The sequence below is a fragment of the Pomacea canaliculata genome, linkage group LG7 (genome assembly GCF_003073045.1).
Source record: "Pomacea canaliculata isolate SZHN2017 linkage group LG7, ASM307304v1, whole genome shotgun sequence".
NCBI lineage: Eukaryota > Metazoa > Mollusca > Gastropoda > Architaenioglossa > Ampullariidae > Pomacea > Pomacea canaliculata.
In genome coordinates this window covers 14,910,557-14,923,494 of record NC_037596.1, presented here as the reverse complement: position 1 = coordinate 14,923,494, position 12,938 = coordinate 14,910,557, and the positions used below count along the sequence as shown (strand labels likewise).

Sequence of the window (12,938 nt, the reverse complement as noted above, 5' to 3'; positions counted from 1 at the left end):
TTAATGTGGCTAAGAGTGGAACAATTAATTTAACTTACACAAAAATTAATGTTCGTGCTTGTGAACCTGATGTGCTTGAGTCAAAACAAACGAGTCTGTACACATACAGAAAACTGTAATAATAAGGTGATTATCAGCCGTTGCTAAAGTAAAAGCATTTGCAGAAAATGTAAATTTACATTGTCATGAAAGAGATGTTAGAGCTAATTACAAAGATTGTCACCTACGTGTAGCCCAACTCATCTGAGCGTATTATATAGAGAGGGAACTACTTTTAAGTGGTCTTCTTTGTTTACATGGCTAGCCAAACAAGAATATATTGATTACATTAGATGGAATAAATTAATGTCATTGATTTTTTTTCGCAACAATAACATAATTATCTATAAAATTAAACACAATCAAACTTTTTACTTGACTTTTTAGAAAGAGGCATAGCATTTATGATTACTTAATCCAAGAAGATGCAAATCAAAACACAATTGCAAGTATTATTTTGTAAAATATGAATGACAATCGATAACCATGACAACTTTACTGACACAATATTATTCGTGAAATGGATAAACCAAAGATGCAAAGTTGATTTGAGCATATTGTGTATTGGGCAAGGAGCCGATGATGACATCAGGTGATGTTCTGTCAGCGAAGTCTAGCTCTCCATATATCAACCCATCGGCACGACGATAACTCGAAGTCGATATCTGGCGATGTTAGCACAAAAAGTCTTTTTAAAGTTTTTATTTTGCTTGTTTGCTGCTTTCTTTCTTTTCATTCCTCTATTCTTCCACAATTTCAATCACTCACACATAGAGGCACTGGGTGTTCTTAAACAAATCTTTAAACCCTACAAAAAGATTGCTTTTCCATAAAACGTTTTCTAATTATACCCCATAACTAAATAATTAATAATTATCCATTTTACATTAAGCTTATGAAAACATAAGCATGCACACTTCCCAACAACGAACTAATTTCTTTTGTGTTTATGATATAATTGACATTACATAGTCTCACCACTGTACTATAAACAAAAGGAAAAAATGGTTCGCAACGATACCTCAGTTTCAGAACTGACAGCAGCAGTACCAGTTCTTGAGTTGCCTGGAAATAAAATAAGCGAAATCCTTGTATTATTTATATTGCACGCTTGTGTCTTCGTCTTTATTAAAAAAAATTAATCTATGCAATCAAAAACAATTAAATAAGAACTAACTAAGGGCATTTGACTAATCACACAATACAATATATAATCAATGAAGGAGTTCACGAAACAAAAAGAATTAAAATTATAAAAATTACTGAAACGCAACAAATATATTACCACAAGATTGACAGACCATTATCACAAGGGGTTGTCATTATTAACTATTTGGATAATTTAGTTTTATCATTACTGGCCGATTGGCAAATTATTAGTAAATGCGAAAGACAAGTTTCAAACCAATCCTTATTAAGATAAATAGTATGTTTCGTTCAAAAAAGATTTAAGTGATATTTAGAACATGTTATAAAGTAAATGTATTTAACAAACGTTGCATAAAACTGACCGATGCTGCGCCTCTTGACCAGTTTGAGGACAAAGTAAATGACGATAACAGCGATGAAGGACGTGGCACTCAGCGCGCATCCAAACAGGATTAAAGTATGGTGATTATCTTGTGAACTGCCAGTAGTTTCTGCTACATAAACGAAAAAACAAACAAACAAACAAACAGACAAAAAAAAATTAAAGTCTCACCAGGTACTGACAATATGCAGAAATCCTTTTGCTGTGAAGATGACATTCGTTTGCCACCGAGGATTTCGATCCAGACAAGTTTTGAAGACTATTTACTAGTCGAAGTAATTGAGTCGGGTAATGAGGTCGTAAGATACTTCTTAAGCTGTGTGGCATCATCAGGTTAGTGTTAGATAAATAAATTATGATTTCGGGTTTTAAACGTTTTTATGTTCATATCGCACGCGCGCGCACCTTTGTAGTGAAATGCCAGAGACAAAAATACATAAAAATCTTCTGACGCACAAGCGACAATGATTACTGAAGCTACTTGACAATTAAAAGTTATGTATTTGGAATATTTTAACCCTGCTAATGTTTTGAGGCTTCAGCTGCACACACGAGTACTACAACGAATTTACTAGACAGTAGTGGAGCAGTCGACAGGCCTTAAAATGAAGGTGGATGCACAGCGGAATGGACAACCCGACAGAAGGAGGGTTTATTTATCAAGCATCTACTGGCTTCCAAGAAAAATACAGTTTTACTTGTACAGATAAAAATGAGGTTAATAAAATTCTTCTGGTGTACACAAATAAAGATATTTTAAATGGTAATGTATCATGCTAACCTAGACTTTTTTTAATTTAAAACGGCAAATAGTTGAGACAAGAAAATTAGAAATACTTTGTATTAAAAGAGATACACATTGTTTTTATAACCTGTATGACATGTAATTCAAGTAACGCTACAATTTTTCTTGTCATTGATTTGACAATATTCCCAAATTTGCTGGTTAACAACGGGTTTAATTTCTAAATGAATAGTAAGCCCATTCATTATGCCCAATTATAGATCAGCATACTCACGCTGAACCGTGGTGTTGGTGATGTTTACAGTGATGTTTGAAAATCCTAGCTCCGTCATGACATGGAGCATCCAAATCCCTTCTTCTAACCATGATTCTTTAGCCACACGAAGGGTCAAGTTGAATTCCGGTGCACTTCCACTGAGTTCACAAATCACTTCTCTGGCGATGGACTGATCATGCAGGCTCGTCATCAGACAACTCTTGATATCACTTGTATAAGATTTCAGGCCAAGTGTCAAACCTGTAGCAGCACCTTTCAGGTCTACAGATTGACTCGACATGTAGAAAAGCTGAGGTAAACCTGTAAAAGGTCAATGACTGTTATTGTTACTAAAGAACCTTAATATTAATATTAATTAATACTATAACATTAATATTATAACCTTTCTTGTCGCATCGAAAAGTAGTGTATCTTTATATTAATTGGATATATGCGACCCTCCACTCCTCCTTATTTTGTAAATCGAAAAATGTATTGGGCCATAAATATGTAGAGCGTACTTAGGAAAAACACAGAAATAAGAATAAAAATTAAAAAAGCAAAACTCTCACATTTGACAAGAATGGTGACAGATTTGTTCAGTTTCGAACCTGGTGCCTCACAGCTAACAGTCGGCCACATGTCGCGACAGTAAACAGATAGAAAGGTCACAAGAGTGCCTTCTCTATTATTTGTTGAACGAAACACGTGTCCTGTGTTATTAAACATGCGAATGTAGACTGGAGGATTTCCGTTTGTGTAGGAACAAGTAATAGTGAACTTTTGATTCTCTTTAGTGATGAATTTCCCGTTAACCTCTTGTCCGTTTACGGTGAGCTGAATGATTTCTGGAGGATCTGAGGACAAACACAACTTGTACAGCCCGCTGAAAATAATGAGCTACATAGTTTATTTGTATAATAATACAATAATTATATGCGGGATCACTTTGTGTTTAATTTAAAAAAAGACGACTTTCAAGGATGACCCTTAAAATACTGTAACTAGTAATGTTTGTCATCATGTCGGTCGAAAAACTATCAGTGATGATGAAATTGAAAAATATTGTCGCTAGGGATGAATCATCATTTCTTCTTATAATATTTTTTATTGCGATGACGCCACCAATTCCCTTGCAACACTTTAATATAGATTTGTTAGCGATGATGTCCTTATTTCACAAAAATGTATTGAATAGTGATGACAATTTTTTTTTTTTGAATTCTCGCTATTAATTACATCAATATTTTTCTAAAAGAATGTCTTTAGCGATGACGTCGTCATTTATTTTTCATGATCCAGCTTGTGATGACGTAAACTTTTTTCCCTAAAAAATATAAGACCTTGTTATTATTTTTCCGAAATATCATACTTTCCTTAAAAGTTAACTTGTGAATGACATAATATTATGCAAATAATAATTATTAAACTAATGTTATAATTATAATGTAATTATTTTATAATTATGCAATATTAGCTTGTGAAATCTGTGTTCTTGTTTTGCTTAAGGATTTACTATGTTGGTCTACATACTATTTTAATTCTGGATGTGCAAGTCCCAGCTACTGCCAACTATATCTATTGCTCTCAGTTTCCTTCTACGATTCTCTGCTTCTGATCTATTGGCGTCTTTCCGTTACTGTTTCCTCGCTGTGATCTTTACTGATTTCGTCGTCACCTTGAGTTCTAAGAGCATCCTCGATTCCTCTTGCACGCTCCTATGATCACCACATTTTCTGTTGACTGCTGCACCACTGCTGGTGGATGTATTAACGTCTGTGTCTAGTCATGTGCCTTGTGGGCCTCTCTTGTAGAGTACGTCTTGCAATGCTGCTGACTTCGTTCCTCTTTGCAGTAGTGTCGAAATGTAGTAAGCAATTTTGTTACTGCATCTCACGATGCTGAAATTCAACGCTATACTCTGTTGTCAATCCACTTAAACATTCACGATTTAAGCTCAAAATGTGGATATTCTGATGATGGAGACCCAGCGGGCTGAACTGTTCATCGCTGACCCGAGGCCTGCTGGTTGTCCCCAGAACTCGCTGCATTCTCGTTTGTTCTCTGCCTTTTTCATCATATAATAAAATTCCTAGGGAGATGTCACTTGGCTACTAAATCAACTTTTATTTAATCTTAAAGCATATTTTTTTCCCTAAAATTATTTACCTAGTAATGACGACTTCATTTTTTTCCTAATATTCTTTCTAACAATAAAGTCATCATTTTCCTTGTTGTGTGACATTAGAGAGATTGATAGTACAGACGATAGAGCAGCCGCAAAGATACGTACAGGTGACTTGCAGTTTAGTGTGCCTCAATAAAACTGGAGTAGAATTCTGTTCTAAGAGCTCCCATAAGACATCACTGAAGTTTCTTCTTACACGTATCGATATACGCATTTCCATGCTGTCAGCTTCACACATCGAAATGTTTCTTCCATTTGTGCATTTTGAACCATTGGAGAACCACCGGCACACGCAGACTGGGTAGAAACTACCTGCTTCACAAATCTTCACTTCAATTCGAAATGTATCATTGTTTTCTGTTTTTAATTCGCAGGTCAAATCAGCACTTGTATTTTCCATCAGTGTGAGATTTTCGAAATGTGTGTTCATTTGATTGCGATCTGTTATTAAACCTGCAAAAAATAATAAAATAAAGACATGTTTCTAACCTATTCTATCTCTATTAAGGAGATACCATTTTGAAAACTAACTCAGACACTATATTCAAGAGGGTGGCAGATTTTCATTTAGTTGGAAATTCACGTGGCTTTGCAATAAAATAGAAACTTCGGAATCTGCTGATTAAAATCTGTTAAAATTAAACAATACTGTCTGACAGAGTAAGAAGGGCCTCTTAGACACTTATATGTGTAGCTTTAAATTTTGTTCAGATTATTACAATTATTTAAATATTATATATATATGTCTGGTAAAATAGGATTTACACCTTAATAAGTTTACTTACAGTTTGAAGTCCAGCAGAGTACAGATGACAGCACAAACACTAGAATACCAAGGGTGCACACAACAAAGCCTACCTCCATGCTTACAGCGTCTTGTCATGGCCTGACACTTACAGGAACTTTACTGCCAAACATGAGCTTAGTGTTGTTCTATCCTATACTGAAACACGCACTTTCGCATCCTCACGTATCCTCCGATTAACATAACTTATCTAAACACTCTATAAATAGGAAGTTAAAGCTCTAGTGGGTGATGATCAGGTAAAGCCCAGTGCAAGATTTTATTTTCTAAAATAAGGTGAACATTGCTTCCTTCACATTTCGTTCTCGAGATATTCGCATACAAACACCGCCATTTACTGAAAACTATCAAACACATGACATGAAGTTTGTAACACTTATGATGATAGGTCTCATCAACATATTGTCCCAGGTCTACCACTGGTTGTAGCCTTCAAAATTCACAAGAACAATACTGATATTACAATTGATGAGCTATTTAAATGAATAGTGATAAGTAAGGAGTGTATGTAGAGAACTGAGCAAAAGAAGGTAGTCTATTCACTCACATTCTTCTTATCCAGTCATTAGAGGAACATAGCACTATACCAGACCTTTAATCACTGTCTTTTGGGAAGTGACTAGAAAGGGCAGCGAATGATTAGACAGGATCTGATAGGAAGCGGACAAGATCATAAGAGGTTTTAAAATTGTTCCTTATTTATCGTAGCTTGCTGCACTTCCAGATACTTACACTACATATAGCAGATAGTTCATGTTTATATTACTCTGGCTGAATGGTTACGGCAAATCCGCTAAGTATTAATTACAATTTTCCTGAAAACTAGTCATCTATACAGACATTTGACTTGCTGTTGATTAAAAGTCAAAGAAACTAGCTTAACAATATTTTTTGCTTACAATGTTGAGGATTAATTTTAATTCTTCTTCCAAACTAAATTCATGTCAAGAAGAAAGAGTTTGTGATTTTTTAATACAGAAAAGATAACAAGAACGAAGAAATTTGCATGATGGTTGGTTGTTGTTATACTCAAAAAAGAACACTTGCCTAAAGTGAATTACCCTTTAGCGAGAATATGGTAGATAACCACAGCAGACCTAGTAATGCGCAAAAGGGAGTTTGTTCCCTTTTTTTGATAGCCAAATACTTCCTTAGTGAAAACTTGGTGGTAATGGCTTTGAACATCCAGTTTTGTGTGTGCGTGGGAAGGTGCCCCTCTTTTGATTAAAATAGATTATACAATGTACAGATATATGAAACTGGTTGTGTTGATATTATATTTACAAACTCAAAATCTACATTTTTGGTATACAAATTTATCTCTTCTATTTCTCTAACGCTTTTATGCGGATATTTTGCATTACAAAAGTGTGATTTATTCCATGCGTGTGCCTTTATGCTTATTTATATCTTATTTTAATGTGAACTAATATATTTGCATGTTATCTGTTATTTTTGCTAATAAAATGCATCGTAAACAGAATATTCAGCACAAAATTAAAATAAAGAAATCACTTGCATATTTGCATTATTTATTTACATCAATCAATTTCTTTACTTCTCCTTATTTTTCTTCTTATTTTTATTATCATTATAATCATTATTACCAAAATAAAAACAATGTTATAGAAAATCTTTTTTTTCTACATGCTTAAATAAGTCACCTCCCTATCTCTCCTCACTCATTTGCTCAAATGGTATATTTTGTATAGACATCAATATCCCACTGTGTCTGTACATATGTTTAATCTTGAGCTTTAGTAAAGGAAAGCTCCATATTTAAAATACAGATGTTTTAAACACGATGTTTTCTTATTAAGCTAAAGGTAATTTTCTGGCATATGCGAAGATTTCGATAACTCCGACCTCGTCACCAACTTACAAATATCAGATATTTATGGTTTCTGTTCCTTCTCTTTGTGCTACTAGCAAGGAATTCTTGGACGAAGTCATCTAAAAGTATTGCTAAGGTGGATGAATCGAAGCTGCAAAGTTGATCTGTGCATAGTGGTTATCGGGCAAAGAGCCGATGATAACATCTGAAGGTTCTTTGTCTCCAAAGTCCAACTCTCCGTATATCAACCCGTCGGCATTACGATGACCCAAGGTTTGTGTATGGTGCTGCTTAAAAAACAAAAACAAAAAAGATGAAAATCAGTTTTAGTTGATTAGTTACTTTATTTCGTTTTCCATTCATTCATTGTTTTTCTTTCTATCTTAACTTTTCTATGCCTTAATTTCGGTCACTCACTAATTTCCCGCTAATTAAGTAGCACTAGACATTCTGAATCTTATCTTGTCGTCTTCCTCAATGTCGGTCCGTCAAACAGGAAATCATTCATTTTGATTCAATTAAATCTTTATTTAAATTAGCTTGAACTTCCGTCTGTTATGCTCAACAATAATAAGATAAGCTTCTCTATGGGCCCTTCTGGTATTACTAAATCTAATTTTAAAACTCGTTTTCCCCCCGAATTTTCCCTTTTAAGTCACATGTAAATGAGAAACAATGTATGTTGGTTCCCGTAATCTTAAATAATCATACGTTTACAAATTAATTAATTAAAATGTTAGACAGTTTCACCTCTGCTTCAGAAGAGCAAACAGCAACAACACTGCCAATCATTGCATTTCCTGAGGAATAGTATTAATATTAGTAAGTAGTTTCTCGTTTTAGCAGCTAAATGTAGAGTGGAAATTCAACTAAACAATCGGTTTCTCTCTCAATCTCTACCGCTTTATCTTTAATTCTCACTTCCATATTTCCTTCTTCCTCTTTTTCTTTCTCTTTCTATTAGACACACGTACACATACAACTAAACACACATAAAATAACATTAAAAAAATCAGAGAGTAAAAATATAGCATTAATAGACCAGTTGACAGATTGTAATCTGTTTCTTGAGGTTTTAGAATAAATAGCCTAAATTGAGCTATAAGAGCATTGCAGGTTTATTTATAATACACAAGAAATCACAAGAAAGAGAAACATTAAAACCATCGAGATAGCCTTTTGTTTTAAACAAGTATTTTGTAAGACAATAATAGCAGGCCAGAGAGTTTCCTACCACGATTTTCATAGAGTGCATCGTCTTGGTGTTCTTCGCTGTTATTTGAATCAAATCCTTGTACACCTGTATGGAGAAAATATTCAACTTGTTTAAAGCTTAATTATAAATTGTTCTTAAGATGTTAAAAGAAAATGTACAAAACTTACCCTGTACGCCATGATGTTTGGCAAACTTTACCACGCAAAGGATCGAGAGACCAGCACTGAAGACAATGACAGTCAAAAGACATCCAGATATTACCAGGAGTATGTTGCTTTCTGTTAGTTGGCCAGGATATTCTGAACTGGGTGAGACGCCGGCTTGAAAGAACAAATTAGCTTTTTTTAAAAAATAATGTAAAGCAAAATCCTTCATGTGGTGTTAATGAATGTCTTTATCTAAGAGCTCGGTACTCGCAACAAGAAATCTTATTTCTAACTTAACAACAAAGAGTCCTTATTCAAACCTAAGTATCATGAATGTCATGGTTAGCGTCAATGCGTGCATGCGTGCCTAAATAAAAGAGAGAAAAAGAGAGTAAAATAAAGGGAAGTAGGACAGAGAGAATAACAGATAAAGCAGTTGAGATGGAGACGGAAACAGATAAATTAGTCGGATTTCTACTTTAAGATTTATCTGCGATTGTTTAAATCTGTTGTCGTGTTCTTAAAATATAAAGGTACGTCAGTAAACTCTTTGTATTATTCCTTTGAAGATATAAATACTTTAGCCTGTGAGTATTGTGTACTTACTATGAGCCGTATCGTTAATTAATTCAAAGGTTATGTTTGTGATCCCAAACTCTGTAGTGATATCCAGAGTCCAGTTTCCCGGTCTAATCCATGTTTCTTCACCAAAGTGCAAAGTCAAATTAAACTCGGGAGCTCTTCCACTTAGTGTACAAGTCACATTTCTGGAGGTATGTCCAGAGTACAACTCTGTCATCAGACATTTGCTGATGTTACTTGTGTGCGATTTGAATCTTAGAGTCAGACCTTGTAGGACGCTTGTCCAATTGGCGACTTGAGCAGCAAAGAAAGAAAGCTCGGGAAGACCTAAAAAAGTAAATAATTTATTAGCATTATCAATGCTCATTAGCGTCCACATCGTGCAAAGCTGACTTATTTTGCCAATCAGGTAACTTACATCTCACAAGAATGGACATAGATCTGTTCAGTTCCGAACCAGGGGCTTGACAATGGATAGTCGGCCAGACATCATGGCAACGAAATTCCCGAGACAGCACGAGATATCCTTCTCTGTCACTTGATGAACTCAAAGTATTCCCATTGTCATCCAGCATGCTAATATTGCTTGGAGGGTTCCCGTTTGAGAAGAAACATGAGATGTTTACTTCCTGCTTCTCATCAACAGTGTGTGTCCTGTTAGCCTGATCGTCATTTACCATAAGTTGGGTGATTTGTGGACGGTCTGCGGGAAAAAAAGTGAAAGACAAACGACTAAAATAATAAGGTATTATTTTGTTTTTGTAAGCAATTTTAAGGCCGCTGTGCCAATTAGAAACAGTAATTGCTTCCTTACTTTATCAAGCACATAAATACTGCTATTGTAAGTCCTTATAAACTCCAAGCTAAACACCTTGCTTCTCATGGGCAACAACTACACACAGTCAGAATAATCATTCGTTAGTAATTTTCATGAAAGATAAAACTATTACAAAGTATTTTCTCGAAAATCTTCATTACATTTATAAATGAATAAATGTTTAAAAACATAAATCAATGCTTTTTATTTAGTTCTTTAACAGGCATAATGCGTGCATATCCGGTCATTTACAAACATTCAACGGGTCATCTACAAGAAACTTACAGTTTACTTGCAGTTTAGTATGGTTCAGCACAACTGGTAAAGAGTTGTTTTCGAGGAGCTCCCACACGACTTCACTGTACATCCGTCTCACGAGCAAGGACATGCGCATTTCAGAGTTATCAGCCTCACACACCATATCGATACATTCACTTGTGCATTTCAGAAAATTATCAACAGTCCATCGACACTTGCAGAATTTATGTAGCTTTCCTGATGCACACACTTTTACCTCAATTAAAAATGACTTACAAGTCACTTCCGGCAGTTTATTGCTTAAATTTAAAAAAGTATTTTCTGAAAGAATGAGGCTATCTCCAACATCTTTGTTTTGAACTATTTGTGTACCTGAAAAATACCTGACCTTTATTGATGGCTTGAATGAAAAAAAAATTTTCAGTAGATTTAATGGAAAGGAAAACAAGCTACATAAACAAGGCATATAAATAATTAAAGAAAGACACGCACCAACAAAGGATGAAACGTTGTCAAGAACGAATTAATCAAAGTAATTGTGATACCAAAAAAGGATTTCTAAACCTTTTTTCTCTTCCTTTGTTCTATTTTTAACTAGCTTTGTAATAAGTAATGCTTAAAACTACTATGAAGCTCGACTTTTATTAAAATTATTATCGTGTATGGAAGATATCTGGTCAGCAATGATTCATTTCTTAAACCTTTTGAAGATAAAATACTTACAGTTTGTCGCAGTGCACAGTACACATAAAGGCAAGCAAAGCAGGTAGAAAAAGAAGAACATCATAAAGCGTAGGATTGTGCCCATAATTTATTTTCTCTCCCTGGATTGACAAAGACAGGTTCTACTGTCATGCCTACACTTTTATTTCGAATATAAGGAAGCATCTCAGTCACTTATATTCCATTAGTCAGCGATGTGAGTTTCTAGAAAATTACTTTCCTCGTTAAGTGTTAGAGCTACATGAAAATAGTTTTTTTAACACAGATTTATATGATTGCACATGCAGTATATAACACAAAATATGTCAGTGTTTAATTGCCCCTTGATCACTCTACCAACACGATTCATTCATTGACGCCATTATCGCCCTCTCTGTTCTCATTGCTTATATTGTTTGTTTGTTTGTTTGTTTGTTTGTTTGTTTGTTTGTTTGTTTGTTTGTTTATTGATTTATTTATTTATTTGGGACTGGATACTGGGCCCATGTGGTTCCGATGTCCTTTGCCTCGCTCTCTACTGTTCTTTTCCAAGTCTGCTTCGGTCTCCCAACTCTCCTCTTCCCCTGAGGGTTCCATTCAAGTGCCTGCTTGGCAATGTTGTCAGCTGGTTTACGCAGGGTGTGTCCTGTTCAGCCCCATTTGCGCTTTGTGATGTCTTGGCTAGTGGCCTTCTGGTTGGTTCTCTTCTACAGACTACTGTTAGAGATCTTTTCATGCCATCTTAAGGACAGACAGATTTATTTAGTGTGTTTTATAAAAGACTCAAAGAAAACCACATGTATATAATAAACATTTACACACACACGCTCGCGCATTTATAACTGTACAACGTTCTTAGAGTCATAGATAAATTTAATATAAAAAAGTAATAAATACATTTGACAGAAACAAGAAATAAGACTACAACAGCAAAGGTAAGAACGGTTGAAGGAAATATTTACATAAAGCGTAAAAGTAATACATAAAAAGCAGGATCAATATTTTCCAGAAACCACACAACCTAAACACTAAAATATAAGCAAAGATTGTCTTTGTAAGTATGAATTAGTCACGATGTAGAGTATAATCACAAGAAATCTATACAGCAAAATAAACATAGCGGATGGACGAAGTTGAAGAATTCGGGCATGTGCAAAATATTACGCTTAGCTTTGAAGGATATTTCTTTGAAAAGAGATGGCTTTGAATCAATCCAAAAGTTCTCCTGCTTATGTCTGGCTTAGAGAGGAGGGCGACAGAAGCAAACCGAGGAAACCGAGTTGGCAGGGTAGGTCAGTAGGTCAGGCAGGTGATGGTTCAAGGCCGTAAAGACAACGGGACCACAGGGTGGCTATCTTCTAATCAAGGCTCGGATTAGCAACCATTGACACTCGCAAAAGAGGGGCTCAGTAGGGTCTGCTTCTCTGACAGACAACACGAGAGGATTTATTCTTAGTCCCTTGATTTTTCTGCACTAGGACGTTAGGGAGATCAAATAGTTCAGATATAAAGAAATACATAGACAACACAGAAACCCATTGGCGAAGATGACCGAAAGAGTTGGATGTGACGAATCCCTGAAGGATAAACTTATACCTGAAATATAAAACTACTATTTAACTCTTAGAATAAAAATATTTTCAACTGTAATTTATATTATATGAGATAACAATGCTGATAATATAATAATGGTACAATATGGAATTATATACACAATTAAATATTCACAACATGCATTGAAGTTTTTTTTAACAGAATCTAGATTAGTCTGAAACAGACACTAATACAAATATTTCTTTTTTAAGCTGGAACATATACA

At 34.8% G+C, this 12,938-nt stretch overlaps 2 protein-coding genes across 2 annotated transcripts; both read right to left on the bottom strand.

The window, feature by feature from the left end:
- Positions 1–1,177: 1,177 nt before the first annotated feature.
- LOC112568608 lies at positions 1,178–6,924 on the bottom strand. The gene is made up of 6 exons (XM_025245982.1): positions 5,618–6,924; positions 4,865–5,212; positions 3,144–3,428; positions 2,590–2,892; positions 1,551–1,682; positions 1,178–1,182 (listed from the first exon to the last, which is right to left on the bottom strand). Exons 1-6 carry the CDS (start codon positions 5,640–5,642, stop codon positions 1,178–1,180), a joined length of 1,098 nt encoding a protein of 365 aa, XP_025101767.1. The 5' UTR covers positions 5,643–6,924.
- A 605-nt stretch (positions 6,925–7,529) lies between these two features.
- LOC112568606 lies at positions 7,530–11,266 on the bottom strand. The gene is made up of 8 exons (XM_025245981.1): positions 11,141–11,266; positions 10,445–10,789; positions 9,761–10,045; positions 9,367–9,669; positions 8,782–8,934; positions 8,633–8,698; positions 8,149–8,198; positions 7,530–7,688 (listed from the first exon to the last, which is right to left on the bottom strand). The coding sequence occupies exons 1-8, from the start codon at positions 11,223–11,225 to the stop codon at positions 7,530–7,532; spliced, it is 1,446 nt and encodes a 481-aa protein (XP_025101766.1). The 5' UTR covers positions 11,226–11,266.
- Positions 11,267–12,938: the final 1,672 nt, after the last annotated feature.

Excerpts from the sequence above, each read along its gene's own strand:
- LOC112568608 (XM_025245982.1), bottom strand. The coding sequence starts at position 5,642 with ATGACAAGACGCTGTAAGCATGGAG. Across the intron at positions 3,429-4,864 it reads CACTAAACTGCAAGTCACCT|ATCCTCCAGAAATCATTCAG; the intron begins GTACGTATCTTT and ends GTTTGTCCTCAG. Across the intron at positions 2,893-3,143 it reads TGTCACCATTCTTGTCAAAT|GTTTACCTCAGCTTTTCTAC; the intron begins GTGAGAGTTTTG and ends GACCTTTTACAG.
- LOC112568606 (XM_025245981.1), bottom strand. The coding sequence starts at position 11,225 with ATGGGCACAATCCTACGCTTTATGATGTTCTTCTTTTTCTACCTGCTT. Across the intron at positions 10,790-11,140 it reads ACTGTGCACTGCGACAAACT|GTACACAAATAGTTCAAAAC; the intron begins GTAAGTATTTTA and ends GGTATTTTTCAG. Across the intron at positions 7,689-8,148 it reads TTTGCTCTTCTGAAGCAGAG|CAGCACCATACACAAACCTT; the intron begins GTGAAACTGTCT and ends TTGTTTTTTAAG.